Source organism: Lepidothrix coronata, unplaced genomic scaffold (assembly GCF_001604755.1).
Source record: "Lepidothrix coronata isolate B3197 unplaced genomic scaffold, Lepidothrix_coronata-1.0 Scaffold3, whole genome shotgun sequence".
In the NCBI taxonomy this organism is placed as follows: domain Eukaryota; kingdom Metazoa; phylum Chordata; class Aves; order Passeriformes; family Pipridae; genus Lepidothrix; species Lepidothrix coronata.
Window position 1 is genome coordinate 12,256,119 of NW_016690183.1, and position 27,676 is coordinate 12,283,794.

The 27,676-nt window shown below is 39.8% G+C and overlaps 1 protein-coding gene across 2 annotated transcripts; it reads left to right on the forward strand.

The window, feature by feature from the left end:
- On the forward strand, positions 1 to 27,670 carry KIAA0895 (KIAA0895 ortholog). 2 transcript variants are annotated; one of them, XM_017823698.1, is made up of 8 exons: positions 1 to 75; positions 6,974 to 7,656; positions 16,490 to 16,633; positions 18,777 to 18,909; positions 20,076 to 20,381; positions 20,897 to 20,994; positions 25,338 to 25,535; positions 27,411 to 27,670. In XM_017823698.1, exons 1-7 carry the CDS (start codon positions 51 to 53, stop codon positions 25,497 to 25,499), a joined length of 1,551 nt encoding a protein of 516 aa, XP_017679187.1. In that variant the 5' UTR covers positions 1 to 50; the 3' UTR covers positions 25,500 to 25,535; positions 27,411 to 27,670. The 2 variants fall into 2 exon arrangements, with proteins under 2 accessions (XP_017679187.1, XP_017679177.1); XM_017823688.1 differs by having other exon boundaries at positions 25,338 to 27,670.
- The last annotated feature ends 6 nt before the right edge of the window (positions 27,671 to 27,676 follow it).

The following is a 27,676-nucleotide window of genomic DNA, read 5'->3' on the forward strand; positions in this document are numbered from 1 at the left end:
GCGGGGGAAAGCCGGCAGGGCAGAGCGGCGGCACTGCCCGGCGGAGCATCATGCTGGAGTCCATCTGTGTCACCGGTGAGTACCGCCCTGGCCGCGCCCGGGAGCGGGTGAGAGGGGTCTCGTTCCAAACAGCGCCCGAGGGCAGCCGGCGGGCTGCCAGCCCTCCCTCCATCCCTCCCGGGAAAGCATCACCCGGCCGGCCACCGCGGGGTCTCCGTGCGTGCCCTGGTCCCTGGGGAAGGAGCTCCACACCTGCCTGTCTCCAGGAGAGACGGCGCTGCAGAAGCCCCCTCTGTGAGTACGAGCGAGTCCTGCGGGCCCTGACCCTTCCCCGGGACGCCGGGGAGTGTGGATGTCCCTCGCTGGAGCGAGGGACAGAAGATGCAAGGAAGAATGCCAATAAAACTATTACTAATGATAGCCAGTGTCTTTCACTCTTTGGCTCTGCTCTGTGCTATGTTTTCAGGGAAGTTAACAAATCCCTATGGTACGTGTGTATAAAAACCTGTATTATGACTATATAACGATAATATGGAAAAGTATTTGATGCTACACAAAACTGTTATGTTCCATGCTGCGTACATGTGGAATGCAGGAAAACCTACAGTACAGTTGCTGCCGCAAAACAAATTTTTCACTTGGATGTTTTCCTTGCTTGAATTTGATGTAATTTCATGTGTCATTACTTCAGCTGCTCGAGCTGGTGTTTCTTTGTCGTGGAGAAATCTATCTAGAAGAGGTGGAAGTGTCTTAGTGTCCCCTCATTCAGTACTGTTACAATCGTAATTAAGATCTCTTACAGCTACTCTTGCTCTGCATAATTTATCTGCTGTTCCATCTGTGCATGGATATGACTCGTGTCTTGCTTCTGGTACTGGGAATAGAAATAAAGTTCATGGGATAGATCAGAGCAGCTCTAGAGATGCGCAACAGCAGCTGCAATCTTAAAGGAAGAGATTTCTTGCAAGATAGTTATTTTGGGTCCATATCCCTCCATCAAATATTCCTGACCACACCTGTGCTGCAGTAGAACAAATCAGAGATCTGCTCGGATGAGAGCTTCATTCTGTGCAAGTCTGCGTTTAAATCAGTGGTTTGTGATTATATCCTGAGTCTATTAAATCAATGGGAGTTTGTTACTTGATTTCATCAGGGCCAAGTCTTCACTTTTACTTATTATTACTGTGCTCATGTAATTTAATTTGAAGAACACAAATTTGGAGTCAGTTACATAATGCCGTATTTCAGTGTAGAAATGTGCATGCAAGAAACTGCTGGTAAGTCAGTTCATACTTTTTTTTTAGGGTTGAAAGGGTACATCTTATATATCATCGTAATTTCGAAGAAGAAAATCCAAATTGCAGAGTTCAAAATCATGCCAATCAGTCCTGTAAATGTGGCGGTTAATGAATCAGACATACAGGTTGTATGATGGCTGAAACTTGCCCTTGGTTTTGGCTCTCAGAATTAAAAGTTGAATGACAGATAACACATTTACAGAAGTAAAGTAAATAGGTAGATATTTTTTGGGGGGGAAAAAAGTCTTAGGTTAAATGTCAAAGTTCCCAACATCATACAGGCTCTAGTTAACAACTAAGATGCTTGTGAAAATAGAAGATAACTCAGTGCCAGTCTTTTTACAGGCACTTATTGCCTAGTTCTACCGTTAAACCATTTTCATTATAGACAGAATTATATTATAGTCTGTCTAGTTCAAGTTGCCTGACAGCTTCTGCTCAAAACTGGAGTGTTTGTAAACCTTAAAGGTGTTTATAGTGGTGAGGAAATAGAATATAGAATTCTGGTCAGGTTCTTTTATGCCACAAACAAGCCTGTGGCATCGAGAGGTAGTGGAACATTACAGATTCACATACAACATTTTACGTTTCCTGTTTTTGCAGAATATTTTTTCTACAGCCCTCTGCACTACAACCATACAGTCTAGAGTTCATAAACTATAGAGTTCATAAACTACAGGGAGTTGTTAATCTATTCAAATTGTCTGAATATTGAAGACAAATATTTCTTTCTAATGTAATTGTACCTTTACATGGTGCGTCAAAGAAGGAATCTTGTCACATCTGTGTATTTTCTTCTGATCTCTGTTTCAAACTTAAGTATTTACTGCTTGTAGACAAATCACATAGATTGTTTGCATTTCTATAAATTTTAAAATTCAAGTCAAGCTCTTGGAAATTATTTCTGATTCTGAGCAAAAAGAAATTCAACCATATTCTAGCGTGGTAATGGTGAACTGAAAACCTAAAGTAGTGGCTCAGACCATTACCTTCCTAGGACAAGAGGAACTGCTCCATGAACATCTTTGCTAAGCACCTTAAGAATCATACTTGCACTTTGGAAAGGATTTGTCCTTTGTACATTTATAACCTGAGTGACAGCTGCTTGAAAACTGCAGGAGCTGTCTATTATTTTAGAGCAAGGCCAGCTGGACAGAGAGAGATCTGTGCCCACAAATACTTGTCATTAACCTCATTCCACCTATGGAACAGATATTTAAGAAGCTGCTTAGATAGTAGCTGCCCTGTAGCCTAGAGGAAGATATTTATACAACACTGTCCAAAGTCTAGAAATTTCTAAATCTAAAATCTAGTGGGATTTTATCACACATATTATTAACTTAATACAAGATTAGCTAAATTTATCAATTTCTAAAGGATGGAGACCAATAATATAATCTAGCTCCTGAATATAATGTAAAATCAAACATATTTTTCCTAACAAATAACCGCTGACAGGATTAGACAGTGTTTGCAATGATGCAAGGTTTAAGGCTAGTGACTGGGATGCAACTTCCACATGGAAAGTGTTTCATTAGTGCAGAATTATAATGAGATTTGTGGTTCCCACATACCCTCTGTTAGCAGCCTTGGACTCCATCCCCTTTCCAGTACTGCTGTGACACTGGAATAGCTACATGTATATGAATGGAAGTTACACAGGCAGGGGCATCTTTTGCAAAGTCAATTCTGTGATATTTTGAATTGTTCTGTGACACATGATACATTTGTCTGCAGGGTGGAATAAGTCCTGTAATGGCAATTCCAACAGATACCTTGACAATGATGGGCTTGTGGCTAGGGCACAACCTGCTCTCTTGTGACATTCTTTAGAAACACAAGAGGAGTTGCCATTGGGTGGCTGGCTGCCCTGTTAGCCCACCATATGGGGTAGCAGAAGCCAAACACTGTGACTCTAAAGAGGGGTAGAGCTCTACTCTGGCCCAAAATGGACGAAGAAGAAACCCCATTAACAGAAGGGGTTTCTGTCCTTTGGTACCCTGATTATGCCAAAATGGGGACAGGCAGCTCTTCTTCCCCCTCCTTGCTTATGTGTACATCACCTTGCACTCTAAATCGGGCAGATTGTTTCACATATTATTTCACCCATGTCTCTAGGACCTATGTTTTTATTCCTGTTTCGTTGCAAAGAGGAACAAAATATAAATAAATGGAAGTAAACATATGGAAAATATTTTGGGAAGAGGCTATGTTAGTTTTGTCATTAGGTTTTTTTTATTTGTTGAAGGACTTGGGGCTTTGTCACTTTTGAGTGTTTGGAAGCAAGAACAATGAAGAAAATCTTTGTACGTAAATGTCATGTTTTTATAGAGGTTCTCAAAAGTAACTGGAGGCCTGGGCTTATGTTCTTTTGACAGTCTTCTACTGCAAAAACTCAAATATGTAAAGTCAGGAAATTCAGATTCGTGTTTTCAGAACACAAGTAAGAGATACAAAAGAACCTATATGATCTGTAGCATGATATGCAGGATAGAGTTATGCCATAGTATGGTAATTTTCAATTTGCCTTTTAGAAGTAATCTGTAGACATCTGTCCTTTGGTATCCAGAATTTAAAAGCTGGAAATCACTGCTAAGCAGTCTATGCAATTAATCCGGGTTGATAATCCATTCTCTGACTGGCTATTTTATAATAGTGTGGTTATCTCAGTAATTTTTGGAACACTGAAACACGTTTTCAGAAGGCAGGCTGTGCAATTACTTGGTTTTATATTCAGAATGTTAGACCTCCATTTCAATCATCAGGCATTGCTAATCCTTGGAAACTCTTGGATATAGCTTTGTAAGTCAAGCTTCCTAGAAGACAGTGTATTCTTAGTTTGGTTGATGCTGTCTGATCTGCAGATGTAAGCGAGTTTAAAACATCTGTTTAAACAAACATACTGAAGAAAGTTTGGTGCTTTGAGACATGATGTTGACATACTCTCAAGTATTATTTTCTATGTTATTTGGTAAAATAATGATGTTCAGAGGACCTATGCAGAAATTTAGAAAAGAAGTTAAATGGCTTCTGTGAAAACTGCTGTGTTATCTATTACAATATTTCAAATCTGCTGGATTACCTGTTGATTCTAGGTTTCCAGAACAAATAGGCATGAACATTATCCTTCTTTAGTTGGAGAGAAATTAAGGACAGCCACACTTAGTTTGGCAGCTGAAAAATCACTTTGCTACGAGATTGTGCATATAAAGTAACTACAGAATTGGGGACGACTATTTTTGATATCAGCCATGTGCATGTGAAAACTGCCAGTGCGTGTTCAGCACTCAATCACCATTTGTGACACTTTCAGGAGAATTCTGGCTTATGATGTTGAGCCATTGTCTACATATAAATGCATTTATTACTGGCCAAGTGTACTACTTAGCTCTGAAAGCTTGCTGTCATGAGTTTTTGATATTAGATTGACACAAGAGCTTGAGGGAGAGGAGGGAGGGTGATATGATTTAAGGTCATTTTGAGTTGTTTCTTTGAATTCAGTTTCTGTTTTTTTCTTTTCTATTTATCACTTCTTATCTACATGTGTGTTATTAGTTAAAATTATTCCCTATGTAGGAGCAATTTAAGTATTTTGTGCTCCTTGTGGCTTTTATGAATTGGTTAGTAGAGAAGGTGGTGTTAATGCCATTAGTGTTACATTATTCCCTTGTCTGTATTTTAAGAAGTAGCTGTGTAATTTCCAACTTCAATTTTGTCTGTGCAAGGAAAGTCACATGCTCAGAAGTTTAATATGGATTCAGACATTCTGGAAACCTTGGTTTTCATTTACCCTTCTTAAAAATAAGGATTCTCATACTGTAATAGTTGTTACGGTCTGAAGTTAATCTCAAATACTTGCCAAGAAGTATGAGAGCGGTCATCCCATTCTGTTGTCCAAAAAATGCATCTTATTTTATGTAGTTAGCTTGATGTTGTTTTCCTTGTGATAGGGAACTGTGGTTTCTCACCATGACAGCTCATGGTAAAGCAAGATAAACCATGTAGGCAGGTTGTCACATATGTGATGAGAACGATCTGACAGAATCTGAACAGGAATGCCAAGGAGCACATTCCTGTGCCAAGCATAGAAAGGGAATTCTCAAACTTACCACAAAACAAAACTGAGTTTACATAAGATGCACATGCTTCTGTGAAAGAGAATAACCTAATGCCTCTACCTCTATCTTTCCAGTGGAGGAAATACCCAGGCCACAGATTGCCAATTGTACATTCATGTGAATAGGACCTCTGTCTTCTTGCTTTTTCAGACAGCATCTTCAGGAGAACTGAGGAACACAGGCTGACATGGAACTGACAGAGGTCCAGCAGCATGAAATACGTTGTCATGGTGTTTATGTTGGGAGCAAAACCTCATTTTACTGTGAAAATAAAGCTGAAATTAAACTACCATCAGTTTTTTCCCCTTGGAGGCATTTAATGATTTCTTGCTAATGTTCCATTCAGAGTATAATTACTGTATGTAAAGTAATTACGGCTCAGCTATGTATAACTGTCGGATGAAGCTCAAATCCCTTTTGCGGGCTTTAATCAAGCTCCAGCCACATCTCCTCTTCTGTGAATCCTCTCATTTTATGTGCAGAAGCAGGAAGCATTTATCTGTGGCACTGTTTATTTGTACCCTTACTTTTGCCTCACCTGATGTTCTAGGATGAACTGGTTGTCAAGAGAAGGGAACGATTGGAACCAGCGAAGCACTGTCACTTCTCTCTAACAAGCCTGCACAAATGTTAAATGCAGTTTTAATCCTCGCTGATTCTTCCATGCAGCTGCTCTGCACCAGGGACCTGTCTCCCCCTGAAGGCTGTGCCAGGGGTCAGAGCAAGAAAGGAGGGTTCATTCATTAAAAGAACCTCATTTGCTTCTTGCATTTAGTTAGTTTAAGAAAACACTTGAGAAGAAACACTGTAAAGCCAGCTGTTATTGTACAACAGCTTTGAATAGATGAAATTACCAGTGTTGTCTTAAGGCTTTTGAGGAGCATAACTAGCTGATCTCTCTTCTCTCTCCTCTGTAAATACAGTTTACTGTCTGTGTTAAGACTGAACACGTGAAAGTGACATCTTTTAAGCTTATATTACTGTTCGGATGGTGATGTAAATTGTTCACAGTGGCTGGCCCATTCCGAAGTTCTCATCCTTTGCTGAGAGTAAATTCTGTGAATCACAGTTCGCAGATGAGATCACACCAGATTGCTTGTATGACAGCACAGATCCCTGTGGGACTTCACCGTAAATACTGCTCACATACTCCTATACAGTTTCTTATTTTTTTTCTTTATCTATACAGAAAGGCTTCCTTGCACGATAAAGACCAATCGGATTTTTCTCAAAACTAAACATTTGTTAATGTAATAGTAAACATTCATGAAATCCCACAGAGTCTTGTGTTAAACAACTTAGTTCTAAGCTATAGTGTAGTTGTGCATGGAGATGTAAGATCCAGCTAAACAAGTATCTCATGCTTTCAAGTCCCAGTCTAATTGTTCAAAAGTGATATGCACACTCAATTCTCCCCTGTGTCTGGAAGTCAAGACTGTGTTTCATTTATGTTGCAGTTTTGAGTCCTTAAGCTTTGTACTGCTGTGCGAAAAATCAAATTTGTCCTCATCTTTTTCTTTTTTTTTCTTCCCCTCCTCCCCCTCCTCCCAAATGCAGAAAAACTTCACTGGCCTAAGACAGAGCTTTCTAGGAAATCAATCCTGAGTCTGGAAGTAGATAAGCTGAACATTAATAATGAAAACAGCCTCCAGCATCCACCTTCTGGGATCCTTAAGGACATTTTCACGACGGGAACCAGTAGCTACAATGTCCTTCTGCAGAGCAAGGAGGAGAAAAAACACCACGCTCAAAAGCAGTCATCTTCTCACCACAAGAAACACAGGAAAACCTCCAAGTGTTCTACCACCTTGCGAAGCAACGAGCACCGCAAAGTCAAAGCCCCGCTACCCTTGCTCAGCAGTGGGTGGTACTGCACAAACAGGCAGCCCTCCATCATCGTCACTAGCCCAGTGGCTACCAGTGTGAAGTTTACAAACAGTATTTCAGTTGCAGGGAGCAGCACGGGACTGCCACCTCGACCCAGAAGTAGAACTAAGAGGCATTTTAATCTGACAAAGCCAAAGCAATCCCAGTCCTCAAAAAGCAAGGGAAAAGAAGGCGATGTGTCTGGCCAAAAACTCTGTTTACTAACTGCAATCAAGCCCTCCAATGTGGAGAAAGAGAAGATTAAATTCTTCAACTCAGATTTCACATACAATCCTCAATTTGAATATGAAAACCCTGCTCTGCCAAATGTGTTAGCTAAGCACAGCCATGCATCTGACAGATTTCTTAAGCAGGTATAGTTCCTTTTTTTCCCTCCTGTTCCACTGATTATTTCTTCCTACACCTAGATGGTACTTGGCTTTATTTGTAGGATGTCATTTCTCCTTATCATCCTCCCCTGCTGTTTGAAAAATGCATCAAAGATGAGAATGCAATAGTAAAACTGAAATAAAATATTTTTTATTAAAAAATTAAAGCCTTCCTAGAAGTTACAGGATTTTATAGGATAAAGACACAGTTCCTTATAATTGGGTTTACATGAAACAGACTTTAAAGTGAGACTGTTTTATAGGCAATGAAGCAGAGTCTAGTACAGGAAAAATACGGTGCCTGAATAGGCAGAGGAATAAAGCAGCATGGAAACCCTGCCAATCCTCTTGGTGACACAGGGATTGGGAGGGGATAGGAATTATTTGAGGTCATCATTATTAGATAAGCATATGTTGATGTTCCTTGCTTTAATCAACTTTGAAAGAATATGGATATACATTAGACTCAGTCAAGCAGCAGATTCCATTCCAGAGAGAGGTAAAATTTAAAAAGACAAACCCCTCCTTTTTTTTTTTTTCTCTCCATAATATGCAGCCACACTGGTAAGATAGCCACAGACATTCCCAACTGCCTTCCTACCTGAAGTGACTTCCTACCTGAGTCACAAAAAGTCCCAAACAACAACAAAAGCCTTGCTTTCAACTTTGACCTAAATGACAAAAACTGGTGCTTATCTATAAAATAGCAGAAGCTGTACTCTTACCACTTTTGCTATTTTTAAATGGTTTAGAAGGATCTTATTTAAGTCTGACAAGCTTTTCTAAATAGAGAATCTTATGTTTCAAGTGATACTTAACTTGGGAAGACATCCTGCCATTCCATGAGCTTCACTTCTTTGTGATATGAATATTTCACTTAAAAACTCCTAAAATTCCTGGTGAAAAGGATACATGAATTAAAGTACCATAGAATCTAAGAACTGATACTTGACTTGTGAACAGAGTGACTTTGTTTTTTCTGAATCCAAGAATGCACAAAAGTGTTCTATACCCATTAAATCTTTGTATTGATGGTCTTCGTCTGCTTTTCCACATTGAGAATATCTGTATATTTTAAAAACTCAGTTTCTTGGGTTTCATTAAAAATTTATTTTCTTTCTGAGAACAGCTGTTCTGTTCAATCCATCTTCCACACTTCTAAACAACCAACTAAATCATACTGACACCAAATAAAACTGCTCCTTGACTAGAGCTTTTTAACAAGTTTTCCATTGATTTTTATAGCAATATTAGGAACACTAATCACAGATTACAACAAATCAACAATAACTAATTTGCCAAACTGAATTTAATACAAATTATCCCTTTCGGTATGGTCTAGCAGAGCCTTAGAAGTTATTTTAAGAATGTTCATTTTCTAGATCAAGCTTGTCATTTGTTTAGCCTTCTTTTAATAAAAAACCCCTACACCTAAATAATGAATATTTTAATAATGAATAATTCCTCAATATTATTCTGATTTCTAACTCTGCCTTTTTCTCTGTCCATAAAAAGCCTGGGAAAATAAAGTCTTTGTAACAACTTTATAAAAAGCAGTGAAGGATTTAATATTCAATGAAGTATGATACTTCACAAGATTTAGTTTAAGTCACTAGAAAAGCATTTATTCAAAGTTCAGCTCCTAGAAATACTGAACAAAAATATCTTGCCCTTAAAAATTACTAAACCAGCAGCTTTAACACAGCTCCAAGCCCAGCAGGTGTCACTCTCTCTTTTTTATCTACAATTAACTTTAGAAATTTTCATCTCCACGCAAATTTAAATTTAATTTCATGCAAATTCACTATCCAGAAAAAGCAGCATTAATCAAAATTTTAATCAGCAAGTATTGTAGGAGCACTTGCTTTTCCTCATTGCTATTTTTTTTCCACGCAGATTTTACTTGTCAGAAGAAAAACGTAGGTATCTTAGAGGAAGTTCAGTTTAGGAAAGATGACTTCAGTTGTGAAAAAGTACTCACAGTATAAAGAATTGGATCTGAATTAAAAACAAAACTGTGCATAGTCATCCTGTTTGCTGCAATGAGGATAAATTCAGTTTTTTATTTTTGGTGTTTGGGGTTTTTTTAACAGTTTTGGCTTTTATTTATTGTTGTACTTATTTTAGAAAGCTTTGCTATCTGCGAACAGAATTATTCCCATTTTATTTTACAAAAGGTACTCACTGCAACTTACACATGCTTGCTCTTTTATGAATAAAAGGCTGTAAAACCAGGTTTTTACTGAGAGAACTCACCATTTTTATTGGGGCCTTTTAGGATATTTCAGTGAAACGAGCTCAAAACCTGACATTTCGGAATTTTAGAGGATTTTTAATAATTTCAAAAATATTTTTACCCCCAGCTGTGCATATCCTGCCAGGACACTAAAACAGATTGTGTTTTCTTATTGCCCTTTCTGCTTTTGTGCATATCTATGAAATTGGTTAATATAGCATTACTGCAATATGTCTGGAAGACAAATCACTCTCTGCCCCATTTGTTTGGGTTTTTTAAAGGCAAAGAACACTGTGGTTTTGCAAACCATTAACACAGCAATGCTGGAATGAGGAACACAGAGGCTTATCAGCACTTACTTTGTTCCTGTGCCTCTACTTAAAGATTTTAACCTCGAGCACAGCCCAACAGTTTTATCGATTGACTTCTCACAGGCACAGAGAAAACATTTTTGAGTTATTAATACATTTTAAAAATACTAATTTTAATGTCTTTCTTCTCATATTTTGTTTTGTTTCTTTATTTCTCTCTTTCTACTTTATGTTGTTTTCTTCATAATAAGGTTCTTCATGAGTCACACAATATGTGCTTTTAGGGAAGCAAACTTGAGAATAAAAAAATAGCCTGCAGATTTGCAGCTTTTCACATTGATTGACATAGCTGATATTACAGAAATTAATTCTCTTATTGCTGTGCTTCAAGGTCACTGCAGCAACTGCGTGCTTGAAGGGCTATAAAAGTTTCTCGCTCAAAGTACTTGTTCTTCTTAAGTTTCTTAACACTTTAAGTGTTTGTTATTTTTGCTCAGATGCTAGAGGTGGCAATACTTACTTAGAAGTAATTGTTCCCAGTGTTGCAGAGCAGATGACTTAACTTTGCTGAAACAAAATCAGCAAGTTGCAACTTTAAGTAACCTGTTTCTTTGAATTTACAAGGAGGCGAGAAATCTACTTTTATATACATAATTTTTAAGAAATACAAACAAACAAAAAAACCCCCACTATTTTGTTGAATGAGCAATCTCCCATGAATGAGATGTACATCCTCTTCCCTTGTACTCATAAAAATATAGCAGTTTTGACTTAATAAATAAACCAGTTATGCCACATTGCAAGTGTTTGTATGACACACCTTTTAAGGCAATAATACAAGTAGCCTACAATTAGCAAATTTATCAGAAGTTGAAAAATAAGGTTAGGTGGAGCTGGAAGGCTGAACAACATGACATTCAACACTGAGTAATCCTTTGCTATGTCCAAGTGATGTCACAGCTTAGGCATGTTGAAGATTAAAAAACATGACACTGTCTGTAAAGAGCACTTAATTGTGAAATACTTCATTCTTTAGTAGTAACAAATTCCCTCCTTAACTAAGATTTATAGATAAGGCGTGCTAATATGTAACACAAATTATATCAGGCCATCCAAGTAGCATAAGTTCCCAGGGTTCAAGACAAACATCTCGCTTCCTCTGGAAAAGACCATAGATCACTTCTGATGATACTACAAAAGGAGCATAGGTTTATTGCAGAACACAGTCTCATACAAAAACCAAACAAATATTAATTTTTAATTTCTTACAAAGTATTTAAAAAGTCTTCCATTAAAAACATTTCTAACAGCTCTAAATTACTTAAACATGCTCTTTATCCCACTAAGAACAAGCATGCAAAAGAAAAGGCACTGTAAACACTGAATAAAACTCAAAATACTACAGCCTGGGTGGACTAGCATCAAAAACCTGCACTTACCTCCCTCCCTACCTTTCTCTTGACCCAAACAGCCACCATTTCATGGCTGTTGATTAAAACTAACAAGTTCAATTTGGTACCTCTTAGTATTACACAATCATGCACCTGGGAAGCTTTTTTCCCCAGCAAATAAGCAATTCAGGGAGGAAAGCAATGATGTCTGCAAGCCTTGTCTGTCTTGTAGATCTCAGCAGAGACTGTGACCCTTTTGTAGCAGAGCTGCTTCTGAATGTAGGATGAGCTGATTTGAATGTAGGGGACTGAGCCCCTTTTCTGACTTGGTCCCCTCAAATGCCTCATGAGCATGTCTTATCAGTGCATCCTTCTACAGTACCTCTCAAGTAACTAAGCTGCATTCTGTGCATGGCTGACTTAGGATTCAGAGACCTACTTGGCTGTAAATAATTTGTTTTAAAAAGCCAACATCACCATAACCTAAACCGGGCAGTTAAACAGCCTTGTCTCGCTTTTCTTAGTGCTTCTGTGTCATTGCTTTCTTGAGCATCAGTAGAGTTTGCTGTGCAAGGGGGCTTGCCCTGAGACTGCTGCTTCTTTTGGTACTCTTTGGTAGTGATAAGGGAGGTTGAAGCAGACCTTTAGCTAACTAAGAAAAAAAGAATAGGAATTATTGTTCCTAACCAGTAATGTGGTACAGCCACATAGTTCTTCCTTTCTTCCATTTTTTACCTGTTTATGAGGAGCTTACAATTTTGCCTTATGAACTATGGCAATACCAGTATTCTGCTGGCCCAAAGGCTGGAAAATAAGCTCACAGTTGGATGCTGGAATAGACAGGACCTGGCATGCTGGTCTGGATTTTCCCCTTTCCCAGCAAGTTCTTGCAATGCCTGACTGAGTCATCTCACCTTGGAGACAGGTGCAGAACGCCAAATGAAGGGATTGGTGTTGTAGTCAGTGCCTGGAAAACAAAAATTTCCCAAAACTTTTCCCTGAGGAACCATCCCCAGCTAAGATGGTTGTGGCAAGAAGTGTCAAAACCAGCAACAGCAGTGGGAATGGGGACTATCTCAGTGCTGGGGCGATCTGCCACTCTCCAGAGATTTATGTGCTGATGGCAGTGTGTGTTTGTGGTGGCTCTCCCGGTTGTTTCAGTGCTTCCAGAGCCACACCTGCCCACTTGGAAAGAATTATCGAGACTACTTCTGTTTCACTTGAAACAGAGTCAAGAGAGAAGGTATTAGGGGTGAGCATCCTTCTTAGTAATTTTTTGTTATGTGTCCAGCAATAAGGAGGCTTAAGCTTAATGACTTTCTCAGCATGCATGAGTTCAAACTTGTAACATCTCTTTGGACATGGCTGGAATGCCAGGATATGGGTTACTCAGCATGGCACATAAGGTAGAGGAAGCACCCTTCAGTATCCCACCCTTCCCCTTGGAGCTGCAAACTGCATCAAGTTGAGGAAGAAGAGGCCAGAGAGTCTCTGTGCTTCTTCAGTAGGATTTATCTACAACTTGGACCTCCTGGCTCCCAAACTTGTGCTACTTGCCTTAGCATGGATATCTCAGCTCCAGGGAGTTTGCTTTTACAGACAGCCAAGCAGAAAGTTTAATGTGTGTTTGGTGTTTGATGCTTATTTTCTCACTGTTTGTTATGGTGAGGTGGTTTTAGAAAATACCTGCACTCTGAGAAATGTAGGAGAGTCCTCTGGGATAACACCACCTATATAATACTGCATCTCATAGTATTAATGTATTTATAAATCAAAGCATCAGAACGGGATTGCTAATAAAGTTTACAAGCCCTTCTCAAACACCCCTCTTGTTATGAACTTTCACATTGAGAAGAAACTGCCCCCTTGCTCTCAAATGGTTTTGGCACTCCTCTGCTTCATCAGACCTGTTCTCATCCACCCCTGCTCAACTGTGATCAGTACTCTAGATTTGTCCTACTTTTTTCCAAAATTCTGTAAAGTTTCTTTGCAATTCTTTGATCTTACTTTTTATCTTTTGCTACCTTTATTGGCTTTCTTCAGCCTATGAATCTCACTTGCCTGTTCTTCTCCATCCAAAGGCTTTGCTATCACAATGTCAGAAAAACTTTTTATCATTGTTTGATATGAAACTGAGCTGGATGTGATGTTTGGTTTGCTGAGAGGCACAATAGGCATAAAAATGTAGTGGCCTTGTTGCCACTTATTTTGGAGAACCCAACAACCACATGATCCTTTGGATATGGCCAAGTGTTGCCTGAGAGAGGAATGCTGGTTCACCTAAGATAGCACTGTTCCTTGGGACCTACCAACAATTCAGCTCATGGATGGACTCGAGCCAATATCCTGGTCTTGTTTGATTTGCTGGTAGAGAAGTGTAGCCAGAGTGCTAGGTACTTTCTGAAAGATGCCTTAAAGAGTCTTAAAAAAGGAAAGGAACAAATCCTGATGGCTTTTGAAAATAACACCCATCCCTCAGTTCCTGCAGTAAATAACTTTCAGAGAATTGAAAGCCAAACCTTTCCACCTGCAAGATCTACTGTGTTTTAAGTCACATTATTTAAAACTTTTGAGAGGAATTGCTGTTCTGTACAACCATACATTTGAAGATAGAAAGACCTATCTCAGAAAGTGAGGGTTCAGGGGACACCACGCCGCACAGCTACTGTGCGTGCTCATTGTGGTATTGTAACGGGGAGAGGCAAAGCCAAACCATTTGCACTGGCTCAGGTGGTGGCATGGCATTCCTATTTTTACACTATCTCTCTTCAGTTATCCTGATGCCTGATCGTATAATGAAAACTGGGAAAAGAAGATAATGTGTTCTTTGTCGATGTCTTTATTCACCACAAATTTTTTACTCCTGCATCAGGTGCAGGGGCACAGCTGCCCAGATGGGCCCGATCCTGGGAACCAGTCAAGTGTCACCAGGGCCCCAGTGGGTCCAGTGCAAGTCTCTGTCAAGCTTGACCTACAGCTGGAGTTAGCATGGTGGCGAGGGAGTTTTGGCCGCGCAGGAGGCAGTGAAAGGAAACATGGTTCATGTTTCATGGGTGGCTTTATGGTGAGCCTGTTTCTACCACAGTCATTCTCATAAGGCCACGCACGCTGACTTTTTGGCCAAGTTCTGTGAGTAACTTATTGCGGTGCTGCTGGGCTGTCCCTGAAGAACTGGTGTATAGATTTTAAATAACCAGTAGCAGGTTTCTGTTTATCCTTCACTTTCCTTTTTGCTATTAGCGCTCTCCAGCATATGCCCTCTGCTCCCATATAAATAAAGCCTTATTGTGGAGGCTCAGGTGCAGTGGGGACAGAGATCGCAGCATTGAGACACAGTAGGTAGATTCTTTGCTTCCATATTGCTTAACCCTCCAAAAATAAAGCCTTCTTTAAAAAACCAGAAAGAGTTAGCTTAATCTGTGCTAAGGTAGCAAATTATGCCCTTTCTTCATTCTTGAAAAAAAACCTCAGATCTGACCAGATGGTCCTTCAAATTTAATAGCATGTATAAGTGGCAGACAAAGAAATACTGAATATTAGGTGCAGTATTTCTTTGGCATTCAGGTAAGTGATATTTCTCTTATCAAAGAGCTACTGGGCTTTAAGAGTGTGTCGAGCTGTCATTTATGGGTTTCAACAGCAATTACTCAGGGTTGCTTAGTTTCAACTTGAAAAAAACTAGAGTAGGATTGTTAGTAGCTGTGAGAGATAAAAGATTAATCCAATTTTTGTGGACAATTGTCAGTCTGACAATGTCAGAATTACACAGCTGGAAACAAGCATTTTACCAGCTTCATGCATAGATATAAGTGTATAATGTAAAAACAGATTCAGTCTGAAAGATTTCCACCTTCATTGCTAGTGGTATTTTCTTAGAAAGAGTGTTAGTTTTTTAAGGTAATATCAGGAGCTTCTGTTATCAAATCTATGAAAAAATGCTATTCTCTGTAGCTGGACTGTTGCTGGGAAAGAGGTTATTCCAAGCCACATTTTCCTTTAAGGGTGTGAAATGACTTACTGGAAAGCAGATTACTGGGGATGAGCGTTTCACACCCCACCAGTAACATCTTCAACATGCAGAGTTCAAATAGTGTTATGGGCATCATGCTGAGCTTTTCACCTACAAGGGTCTGCTTCTACCAGCAATACGTAAGAGAATTGTTGATACCACTCTGTTTGTCTAGTGAAACATACCTCCTTCATTTTGGGGGGCAATAAAGATGTATCATGGTTTAAATGAAAATTTTAAATGAAAGTTCTGTAAATAAAATTCCTAAATAAAATTCCTCTCTCTCCTCCTTTCTGAAACAGACACCTATGGTACAGAGGATTTCTTTGTAAAGAGACATTTTTGGTTGAAATATTATCGTTAAAATTATAGTTAAACATCTGCTTAATCATGGATCAGTGTTTCTAAATTAGAAAATACCAAGAAATGAAGCAAGACGACAGTAATAGTTGATCTTTGTAAAATTCTTTGTAAAACCATAAAAAGAAACATGCTGACAAACTGCAAATATCCTGTTATATCCTGTTTTACAAGGCAGTTGTACAACATTCCCAAAATTAAAGAGAAAATGGGTATTATTTCACTAGACTGATAATCATGATGTGTGTGGGTCTAAGATGATTTGATCAGAATCTTTTGTTAGTATTTTGGCATTGATGTACATCTGAAGCTGGTATAACTTCATTGCAGAGTGTGTCAGCCTGTATTAAATGAGTACAGCTTGATAGTGACTGTCAACGAGTTAAGAAAAGAAGAAAGATTTTAAAATTAAAAAAAAAAGAGAGACTGAGAGGGAGAGAAAGAATACGGATGCCAATCTGACATGGGGATCTTACTGCACTGATATTTGCTATGCTTTTGTATTTTATAGTCCATCAACATTATGGAGCGAACATTGCAGAAATATGGAAGCTATGAAAAATTTGAACAGGCCACTGGAGGCAGCTTGCTGACCAAAAGTCGCATCTGGAATCGTGTCAGGAAATACATGGTGAAAGAAGGCTGTCTTGGTGAGGTGAGTCATACACTGGATCAGGAAAGAAACATGTAGACCTTAGACGTTACACATGGATAGACCCCAGAGACCATCTGGGAGGCCTTTCCTCCATAATTACAAGAATATTCCTTACATCATATTTTTCTCATGGCTATACCCACTCTAACGTTTGAACAATTGAAACGATGCAAATTCCTTGTGAATGCTTCAGCCATCTCTCTGGGCCTGTTTCCTGATTCATATATGCTTGTTCTTAAATTCACCTCTTTTGGGAGTACCCAAGAACGACACCCTTCCTTCCCTCCTTTTTTCAGCTACTTGGAGACTAGCACATTTCCATTTATTCATCAGTTCTGCCATCCGTTCTCTTGTATCAAATTATTTACACCAAAGGAAAGAGTTAAGAAAAGGCCAAGAAAAATAAGCACCAGCCCAAGAGACTGATTTATAAGAAGTAACACAAATGAAAGTGACATAAGTGAATAAAAATGTCTGAAAGAGGTTGGCTTGTTGAGTTGGTTTGAGTGCTGTTTTTTCCTGGATTTAAACATCTAATTTTTAGAGCCCTTTGCAAAAAACCTATTTCCCATGTTCAGGATTTAAAAAGACTGGTTTGATGGAGTTACATTGAATTGCTTGGAAAAGTCAAATGAAATTGAATGTTTAAAAAGAGAACTATTCCAAATGAAATCACCAGCTGACACAGTCCAAGACTTGGGTGAGGTCACTGGCAATGAGCAAGAGGAGTCTGGAATGGGAGATCAAGAGACAAAAATTAGTTTCCCAGAAACTAGGTTTAATTGGTAAATATAATATTATTAGGAGAAACTGTTAAACTCATCACACAGTTTTGTGAGACTGTGATCTGACACTCATAACCAGACCTTACCTGTGTTTCTAAGAGTTAATAAATGACAGTTTAGACCAAGCATAAAAAAAATTATATGTTTGGTCTTTGCTATGCTTTTATCTCCCTTTGCATTCAGTTTTTGCTTGGTTTGACTTCATGGAAGCAGGATCCTGCATGCTCATCCAGCAACCCATGTCCTTCTTAATGAAATGCTTTCCTTTTTGTGCAAAAATAAAGTTAATACAGCATGTTTAGTATGGTCTAAAATATTATGAAAATACTCTTGCCAGCTGAAGAGATGTTAATAAAGCTAAGCGGTACCTGTGCTTTAAATCTAAATACTTTGGGATTTACCTATTTTTCCTACCGTTTAAATATAAGTTTTATACCACTGACTGTTTGCTGTTGAACTTGAAGCTGAATGATGAGTTTTGAATACAGGGAAGTGTCATGTTAATGCCTTTGATCCCTGGGTCCTTTTTTTTTGATACTAAAAAAGTCATCTTTCTTTTAAGTACTCTCCCTTGTACTCTTATGAGCAGTACTGTTTCTTTAGACTTTACATGAAGAGGGAAAGGTGCTTAGTCTTCAACAAAGAGAGTTTCCCTTCTCCCTCTCAGTCACTTGTTTAAAAAGGCTTTTTGAAGTCAAATAACAAAATATATAAATATGCATTAATTTCCTTCTCTGGCAGTTTTTGTCTTGATGACCAGTTTTCCAAGAGAAAACAGGAAAGCAAGAACTATATTCCTGTATAAACCAAAATGAAACAATACCAGCATTTTCATAATATTTCAAGTCCTCATCATGTAACAGGAAACAAAGTACACAGTGCTTCCTCCTCCCATTCATATGGTTTTAGAACTACAACTGAAAAGGTTTCATACACTTAGATATACAGATACCAAAACAATTTATGTGTATTTACCTAGTATTTTTCAGTTCTCAGTAATTCTAAGATAATTAGACACGGTTCAAAAAATGGAATTTTGTCTAATTTACTCTGCATTTAGTTGCTCCCTGACCCTTGAATCTAGTCACTGTTACTATATTAAATTTTGCAGTCTCCTGTCTGTCTATCTTAACCCTCTTGCTGAATCCCACTGAAGCCTGAGGTTTTGTCAGCAGCACAGGTGAGTAGGATAAACTCAGTGGAGTCAGAAGGGTCTCTCACAGGTGATTGCTGGCAGCAAGGAAGAGTTGTGAAGGGCAAGGGACCAAAGAGAAATGAAATAATGGAAGGACCAAAGGAAAAAGCAAGAACAAGAGTGAGAAGAGAGCTCTTTGCTACCTGAACTCTCTCCTCTTCAGATTGTGGTCCATCTCACGGAGGACCTGCTATCCCGAGCCTCAATGACAGTGGTGAATGGCCGCCCCACTCTCACTATCAATATCTCCACTGCACGAGAGCACTGGCTGGAAGGGATGCTGAGACACGAAATTGGTATGATTGTGACGTCAGTTCTTCAGGCAAAGGGGAGTACTTGCATGCACTCTTAATTATTTCACAATGGTGGGCCAGGCACTATATATAAAGAACCTTTGCTTTAGGTGTGCTAAAGGGAAGGAGAAACCTTTTTATCGATGCAGCATGCAGTAAAAGAATACCTAGGGTTTATGTACGTTAGCATTTTAGGTCAGATCCAGAGTAAGCTCTTGAAGGAAGTCTACCAGCTAGTCCCACTTACTGCACTGAGGTTCACGTGCCAAAGGAATCTTGGAGCAGGCAAAGTGTAATCCTTTCAGATAATGCTAGTCCAGAGGCTATGCTCCAGGGCATACCTTGTTTGCTGTCACTGCTCAGGGACATTTTACTCATGAGAGCAATTTAGAGATACTTTGGAGTTAAGAAAAAAAGGGAAATGAAAATAGTTTGACCTTTCAACCTCAGCTCCAGCCATTTCACTTTAAAAATCTGTGTTTGTTACGCTGCATTGCTTGCAAATGTAGGCAATGCTTTAGGCAGAAAGAATTTACCCAGCGACCCCTAAACTGCTGTAAGATTGCCTTGGTTTTGCATTACACAAGGTGGGCCCAGCCCTGTGGAAAATTCCTGCAAAATTTTCAGTGCATCTGTTTTAATTAAGGACATCTAAAATGCATTAACTTAGCTAGTGCCTAAATATCAGCTGAAGAATAAGCCTTGCAATTGCCTTGAACCACAGTTACTCACATTGTAAGGGGACACAGCATCTTCCAAGGCTGCCATAGGGCTGTTTAATCACCTTCAGGAGGCAGCATTTCTGCCCCCTTACTTTGATTTTCCTTCCTTCTTGTCATTACAATGCCTAGCCTATGCCAGAGATATTCAGCATGTAAGACACTTTTGAAAATTCCTTTCCACAGATTTGGAAAGTCAAGTCTTCCTGATAGTTGCATTCCTTAGGCATTTTCAGAAGTCTCACTTGCAGTCAGCAGGTGAATATTTGCATCGTGTATGTATCTCTGACAAAATCCTCTGTTGCAGACAAGGCTAAAGGTGTCACTTTCCCCAGTTCCCAGTCCTATCTGCTCAGAGTTCTGAAATGGGCGTCTCCTTATATAACTTATAATTTTTTGTTAATCATTCGATGCTACCATTCTAAGTGCCATAATCCTTCTTCTTTTCAGGAACTCATTATTTCCGTGGGTTTAACAACAACAGCCAGCCTTGGTGCAACCGGAATGGACGTAGAAAACATGGGTTAAAACCAATCAACCCTACAGAAGAGGGGCTGGCGAGCATTCACAGTGTACTGTTCCGCAAAGACCCTTTTCTTTGGAGAGCTGCCCTGCTCTACTACACAGTGTATCAAGCTAGCCAAATGTCCTTCAGTCGGCTTTTCCAGGACGTGGGAAAATTTGTCAAAGACCCCAGTACTAGATGGGATTACTGCGTACGAGCCAAGAGAGGGTGGACTGACACATCACAACCAGGTGGGTTGCCTATTTGTCTTCTCTTTTTTTGTACTTCATGGAGGTTTTCAGGACATGCACAGGGCTCCTTCATCATGTCACACAGTAAAACTTTTGCAAAACGGAGAAATGGGACTCCACACTTTCTGAGGTGTCAGGAATTTCACTATGGAAAACAAGGCTGAAAACGCATGTGTGAGACTTTCAAGCTGAATCAGTAAAGGGGTTTTTTTTGTTGGAAGTGGAATGTAAATACAAAACTGTGAAAAAGTCCATACTCACATCTTGACTTGCCCTTTCATATTTATTACAAGAGATCCAATGTTGCAGTGGTTATTCACAGACACTATCATCTGTGTTTGATTTCTTTCTCTGGCTAGTGGGTTTTACCTTCTAGTTAGTTTTTGGAAAGGTTTTTCAAATCAGGGGCATAAATGTCTAGTTTTTAAAAATAAAATTGCTCTGCTCATAATGGCTTCTGAGAACATGCCTTGGCCAAACCTTGATAGAGTGCAATGTATCTCCATTCCTTTCAGGCTGTTTTAATAAGGATCAGGTGTACTTGGATGGCATCCTCCGAATCCTGAGATACAGGGAGTCCATTGATTTCTATCTTCTGACAGCCCTTGGAAAGGTGAGCAGACTGATTATGCCCAAAGGCTACAGTTTTACCATTTCAGCAAGCCTGCCTGCAATGAGCTCTGAGTCATCCTGCTCTCTTTTACTTTGATCTGGAAATCTCAGTTCTGTACAGCACTTTGAATTATGCTGTGCAAGTTGCAGGTATTTTGAGGTCCTAGAAACTTCTACCAGATTCTCCTCATTCCTTGCTTATGGTTTTATCTTCTCTATTAAGATTTTATGGTTATATTTCTCAGACTTTCCTCCCTTTATGGAGTACTACCTGACTTGTAGCACAACAGACTGGCTTGGCCAAGCAGGACAGGTACTAGATAAGGTGGTAGCCCTAGCAGGAAACAAAATTAACCATTTGATTTTAGCACATCCCCTTCTACCACAAAGAATTTTTCATCTCAGATTTCTCTCACTAGTGGCACCTGTTTTTCAAAAATCAGTGTGTGGATTTTTTCCCCAGAATGCATGGTATTTCTACATTCACAGAACATATTTTATGTCCATTCTAACTGTCACAGCTTGTTTGTTCTGAAAATCATACTAAGAAGTGCAGAAACTTTGTCACACTTCTTGAACCAAATCCTTGGGTGCTAAGTTTCCACAGTTCATAAAGCAGGGTTCATACTCACATAAACTGGGAGTCAAATGGACATTAAGCTTGCATTTAGAGCTGGTATACCAACATTTCTGCCTACTTGGCAATAAATGGGTGGTAAAGGGAAGGGTAGATAGAGGATTTTGGTCCACATTTAAGTTTTGCCTTTACTGTCAGAAACATCCATATTGATAAGCAAGAGCTATTTAGGTAACTGAGCCAAGTTAGAAAGCTCTGAAAATAAAATTGCACTGTCAGATAAGTCTTTATTCTCTGAAATTTCCTTTTACTTTAAGCCTGCTTAACTCGACACAGCTTCTGCCTGCAACTCTACTGAACACACACTGTTCCTGTGCTGCTTCATGCCTTCATGCTTCATGCTGCTCCCTGTCTCTCTTCAGGGAGTCTGGAGGATTGTTAGGCCACTCTAAAAACGTAATAAGTCATTCCTTATATAATTACAGATTCCACTATGATCCACATTGCATGGCATCCACATTAAGGGTCTACAAGCAATTTAATTCTAGCAGTATGATAACTTATAAGTGCTTGACTTTACAACTTCTAAAATCAAGGGATCATAAAGTCTATTCTGAATGTTTTTGCAGCAGGCATCTTCTGCAGTCAAACTGGAAAGCTGTGTATAAGAGCAGTGCCTACTCTCAGGATCACAGATCAGTAAAGGTCTGCAGAGACCTCTCAATATCATCTAGTCCAACTCCCATGCTTAAGCAGGGTCAGCTAGAGCAGTTTGCCCTGGACCATGTCCAGTTGGGCCTTGAATATCTCTACCGATGGTGACTCCACAACCCCTCTGAGTGGCCTGTGCCAGTGTTTTACCACCCTCACCATACAAAAGTGTTTTGTGTTCCAATGGAATTTTGTGCATTTTGTGCCCATTGCCTCTTGCCCTGCCAGCAGGTAGCCCAATTCCCATGTTGTCAGGTGTTTATACACGCAAAGATGCTCCTGAGCTTTCTTTTCTCCAGGCTGAACAGTTCTAGCTCTCTCAGCCTTTCCTCATAGGAGAGATGCTCCAGTGCCTTAATCATCTTAGTGACCCTTCACTGGGCCCATTCCAATATCTCCATATACTCTCAGAAAAGACGAGTTCTGTGAGCATAGAGAAGTATGAAACTTGCACTCAGATATAGCCTGTGGTTATTACAAGTTTATCACAACTTTGAAGGGGATTTATTTGTTTTTTCAGGGTGGAATAGGATTGGGTTGTTCCAAAAGGAGTGTTAAGCTTGGCTGGCACATCTTCAGGTTAGAATGAAAAGCACAGGATTTAAACACAGGGAAGCCCAGCATTTAGTGGGAAAACTTTCACTGCCTTTTCAAGTTTCTCAGTGTTGTATTGTAACAAGTGAGCTCATCTTTCTCAGCGTGTCTACCTTGGGCATATTTCCATTGCAAATTCAATAAAGGTGTGAACGTAATAGGAAACGGAAGCAGTCCACTGTACTGCTGACAGTGAATTGCTTCTGTGCTTTAGTAGGTAGTGTGAGTGTATTCAGGACAGAGCCACGCTCAAATTTCTGTGTCTTCTGTTCTCCTCCAAGTGCTATAGAGATCTGCCTGATGGAGGCAGCTGTGCCTTCCTGAGGCTCCTGACGTTACTTACAGTGTAGAAGAACGTGATGTGTGGAAACAGGACACATGCAAGCTGTTCAACATCCCTAGAGGTGACTAAGGGAAAAACCTGAAGCCTGAGAAAAGATGTTTTTTTTAAAAGGAGCTGTTTTAAAACTTTGCAGGAAAGAATCGAATACGGGAAGCACTGCAAACCATTCATGTGGCAACCGTGTGCAAGTAATACTGAGGAGAAATAGAATGCAGATCTTGGGTGCACTTCAGTATAACATAACTACCAGAGTTTTAAAAAGCAAAAGCAGCAAAATATCACCTACTATTGTGTTACCCAAGAAACACATGAGCACATTACAAAAAGCATAGGTTGTATCCTCAGTCTTTTTTATCTAGCACAATGGGTTTAATTACATGTGGTGAGGAAGACAGCTTGTTTCTGCAATAGGATGAGATTATGTTTTTGATCTTCTCAGGATGTCAACTTCTGTCATTTTTTAGCAATTCAAGAACTGGGGAAATACATTCCCTCCAAACTATACCTCAGATCACAGATCATGTTTCTTCCTTGCAGCAGTAACAGAAACCCCTGAACATAAATATGAGGAGGAAAAGAGGTAGAATTTAATCTCGTTTGGTACTCTTCTCGGTTCTCCAGACTGAGAGGAGATGGTATGATTTTGTATAGCTTCTCTGTATCCACTTCTAAACAGGTTAGTCAGGTGTAATGCCACACCATCTTCAAACAGCAGTATCTTAGTGACTTGGGTAAGACATGGGTGTATGTTTGTTTTTTCAACTGGGATGCATCTTGTCATTGCAACCAGAAAAGCACACACATGTATTCAGATGCAAATTCCTTCTCTTTGCAGACTTTGTTCCCATTATCATCAGTGAGATGCACCTGTCCCTACTAATCAGGTTTATCAATCTGGATTCTAATGTCCTATCTTTCCAGAGAGCCCTTCCATGCCCCTTACACATTGGTGAATCCTTCATGCTCCCTTTAATCTTTTCTGAATAGAAACCATCACCTGCTAAGAAGGCAGGCTGTTTCCAGGGAACCCAGACGGCACAGTGCTCAGCTCCTTAGAAATGTGGGGTAAAAAGGTTGGAAGGAGCAGGCTCCACTCTTAAGCCACCTGGCACAAACCTCCTATGATGAAATAGGACTTGCCAGTTAGTAAGCACAGCTAGGCTGGTGGGTTTTGCCAGTACATATGCTTCTGTCCTTAGGATGCCCAGAACACACAGCTTGTAGACAAAGCAGCAACCACACAAATTTCATCACACTGGATAGCTGCCCAAGGAGTCCTGTTCTGTGCTGGCAGGGCAGCTTGTGGAGAGCCAAAGCATCTGTCTGTTCTGGACCACTGTTCACAGCACCTTGAGCTACCACGACTTTAATCCTATCTTGTAGAATCATAAGACTATGAAGAAAAAAATATCAGTTTTCATTACAAAAAAAGGGTATTTGGCCCTGTAGTAGCCGGAAAACGTTTGAGAGTTTGACACTTACACTCAGTAAGCTCTGATGCCAAGAGGCAAACTCAGTCTCCACCCTGCAATTGAATGGGGAAAACAAAAAACTAAAATTGGATGTTTAAGTGTTCTTCACGCTTTTGTTAGTTACTAGAAGTGCATTTTAATTTAACTTTACATAAGCACATTTGGTAGTGAAAATGAAAACATGAGAGTTCAGGTCAGCTGGCACCATGCCTTTTCCAAAGCCTCCTTCTTGTGCCATGCCTGTCCTGCACTTTCTTTCTGGTTCCTTAGTCTTTGGCACAGTGTTTTTTCCATTCTCATGTCAATTTTTCCACTTCTTTGAGGAGTGACTCCAGGACTCACACGTGCTCCATCCTTTCCCTCTCTATTCCTGCAGCTGCTGTAGATCATTCTCATTCAGGTTCTTATGAGTCTGTTTACTGATTGAATCAAAAACAGAATCAGGAACTATGCAGGCATTTGCTAAAATTACACTTTTTTGCATCTTCCACTGAAGCACACACAGTTAGTCCTGTTTTCAAAGGTTTCTTCAAGATTTTAAACTCCCCTGCTCTGAATTAGTTTCTCATTTACAAGAGAGAATTTAGAGCAGCAGCAGAGAAGTAACAGGACTATACTACTAAACTAACCCGTGTCCTTCCTTACAGATCTCATACGAGGATGTGGATCGCCTGAAAGGATTAGCTGTGATTGAGAACATGAGGGTGCCCCACTTTTTGCAAGACCATGCCCGGTATATGGAGCACTTGGAAAAGATCATGGAAGTCAATGAACTGACTGATGAGGAGCTCCAGGATCTCATAAATTAACAGTAGTAGCCCACCTTTCAATTACATTGTGAGGATGTAGAACCGATCTTCCCTGACCTTGCAAAAATGGACTTACGAGGAGTGGAAGGGAAGGGTGGCCAGAATATGTGGAGTTCAGGAAAAGCTCCGTTATGTTCCTTTTGCATCGTGATTGTATACTGATTAGTTTTTAAAGGGATTGTGCATTTTTTTTAAATTTGGCTTAGAAATTCCTCTGCAGTGATCTGTCCAATCATTTATTCTGTTTTGTATGCTAGGTATAGTGTTTGGTGCTGTCTCTTGTAATATACTGTCTTTTCCCACCCAGGTTTAGAGGTGGAAGAAAGGAGAAGGAAGAGAAATTCCCCTTTAGTTCACTTGTGTTTGCCTTATCTTTGGTCATAGCTTTCACAGTTCATAGAACAACCTACAGCAGTTCTATTGCTGCATTGTTGTCTGCATAACTTTCCCATTTAGTCATCATTGCAATGAAAACAGAAAGTTTAAAAACAGTGCACAGAAGCAGGTCTTTGTGCCACAGGATCAGAGCTCTGTAATGTTATAAAACATTTTGGAGTTTTTTTGGTGAGAGAATAAGCATTTTAAAAAGAAAAAAGATAGGTATTGCTGTTTTAATGACTGTAAGCAGGTAGCAAAGTTATTTCCCTTTATTCCCTCAAAAAGATACACTGTTCCACATCTGTATCTGTAAAGTACGTGTTTCAGAAAGCTAAATTCTGGAAAGGGTCTGCCTCCTCTGAGGACAAGCATAGCATGTCTAGGAAGTTCAACTTGGGAGTGTTTTGGAAGAAGAATCAAGCAGAACTGTGATTTCATGACTTATGTGTTCTAAATAAATTCAGGAACACAGGGTCATGTTTCAGGACGGTGGGCAACATTTACTTTTTCTCTGGGTCACCTGAGCCTACAGAGGATCAATTCGTATTTTTGAGCAGTACCTCTGTGCTACAGCAAGCTTGAGCTTGCAGACCTTGTTCAAGAAACAAGATGTGACAGGGGGAGGAAAAGAAGACTCATAAGTGCCCTATTCCTGTGTTCCAACAGAAGTGCTGCACCACTCTGAAGCAACTTTACCTCTGTGTTAACTCTCGGTGCTATATCCAGGACCAAGAAGAGAAAGCTCCTTACTGTAAGGCTTTCTCTAGTCACACGATAAATAGCTTAGATGATGCAGGAGGACTTACTACATAAACTACGTTTTCTGATTCCAGAGTATTATGGAATTGTCGAGGCAAATTGAGTTTTGCACCTCCAAGTATTCTGACAAAGGGTTTTGTTTCAGTAGACAGCATTTTACCAGGGCTCCTCTGAATTCCCAGGAAGCAGCTGTGGGAGGAGAGGCTGGGCAGGAACTACTGGGAACCTTGGACAGGGCTTCTGCCCTTTTTTTCCTTCTGCCTTGGCTCACTGGTAAGAGGTCTGGCATGGAATAAGGTGAGCAGATGGAGCCAAGGTTTCCTCTATGCCACATTTGCATGGACCTGAGCCATGGTATCCTGTTCTTTAAAGAAACAAATGGAATAACACTCCTGCCTTATTTTACACCCAGGACATTACCAGCCATGACAGTAAAGTCTTGAGAACACATTTTCTGATCTATAGGAAAATCTGTGAGGAAAAGCTCTCAGTTGGCTAAGAGGTCTGAAGGTTTATGAATAATCCTGTAAAAGTAGCTGCCTTTCAGATACTATTGCAGGTGTGTTTGTAGTGGCTGGCTGGCTGACTGCTGCAAAAAAAGAAAATGCATTCAATGATCATAGATTTACTAAATTTAGTTATTTTCAAGTCAGGGCTCAAGAACTGCTTGCAGCAGCCTTAATTTTGTGTTGTCAGTATTGTTCAGCAGCTGAAAGCCTTTCAGCCTCTGTATTCTGAAATAAAAGCCCTGTTTTCTCTCTTCCTCTCCTTCAGGCTGTCTAGTTTGATAACTGGTGACTTCGCCTGCCCAGCTTTGTTTTAGAGCTGTGCAGAGTAGAAACTGTGTTGCAGCAGCCTGACAGGACCCATTAGCACACCCACCTGCTCTAGGTTTTGGTTCCTTTGCCAGAAACAGCAAGAAAGCCCCACATGGCTGAAGTTGAGCCAAAGATTGCAGTCAAAAGCTGTCTTTGGAGTAAACTGGGCAGAGATGATTTGAGCTACACCATGGAAGAATCTGGCTCACTTTTCTGACCCAG

Bases quoted from the DNA above. Each gene is read 5' to 3' on its own strand.
- KIAA0895 (XM_017823688.1), top strand. From the start codon at position 51: ATGCTGGAGTCCATCTGTGTCACCG. The intron at 16,634-18,776 runs GTGAGTCATACA...TCTCCTCTTCAG, and splicing joins AAGAAGGCTGTCTTGGTGAG to ATTGTGGTCCATCTCACGGA. The intron at 20,382-20,896 runs GTGGGTTGCCTA...CATTCCTTTCAG, and splicing joins GACTGACACATCACAACCAG to GCTGTTTTAATAAGGATCAG.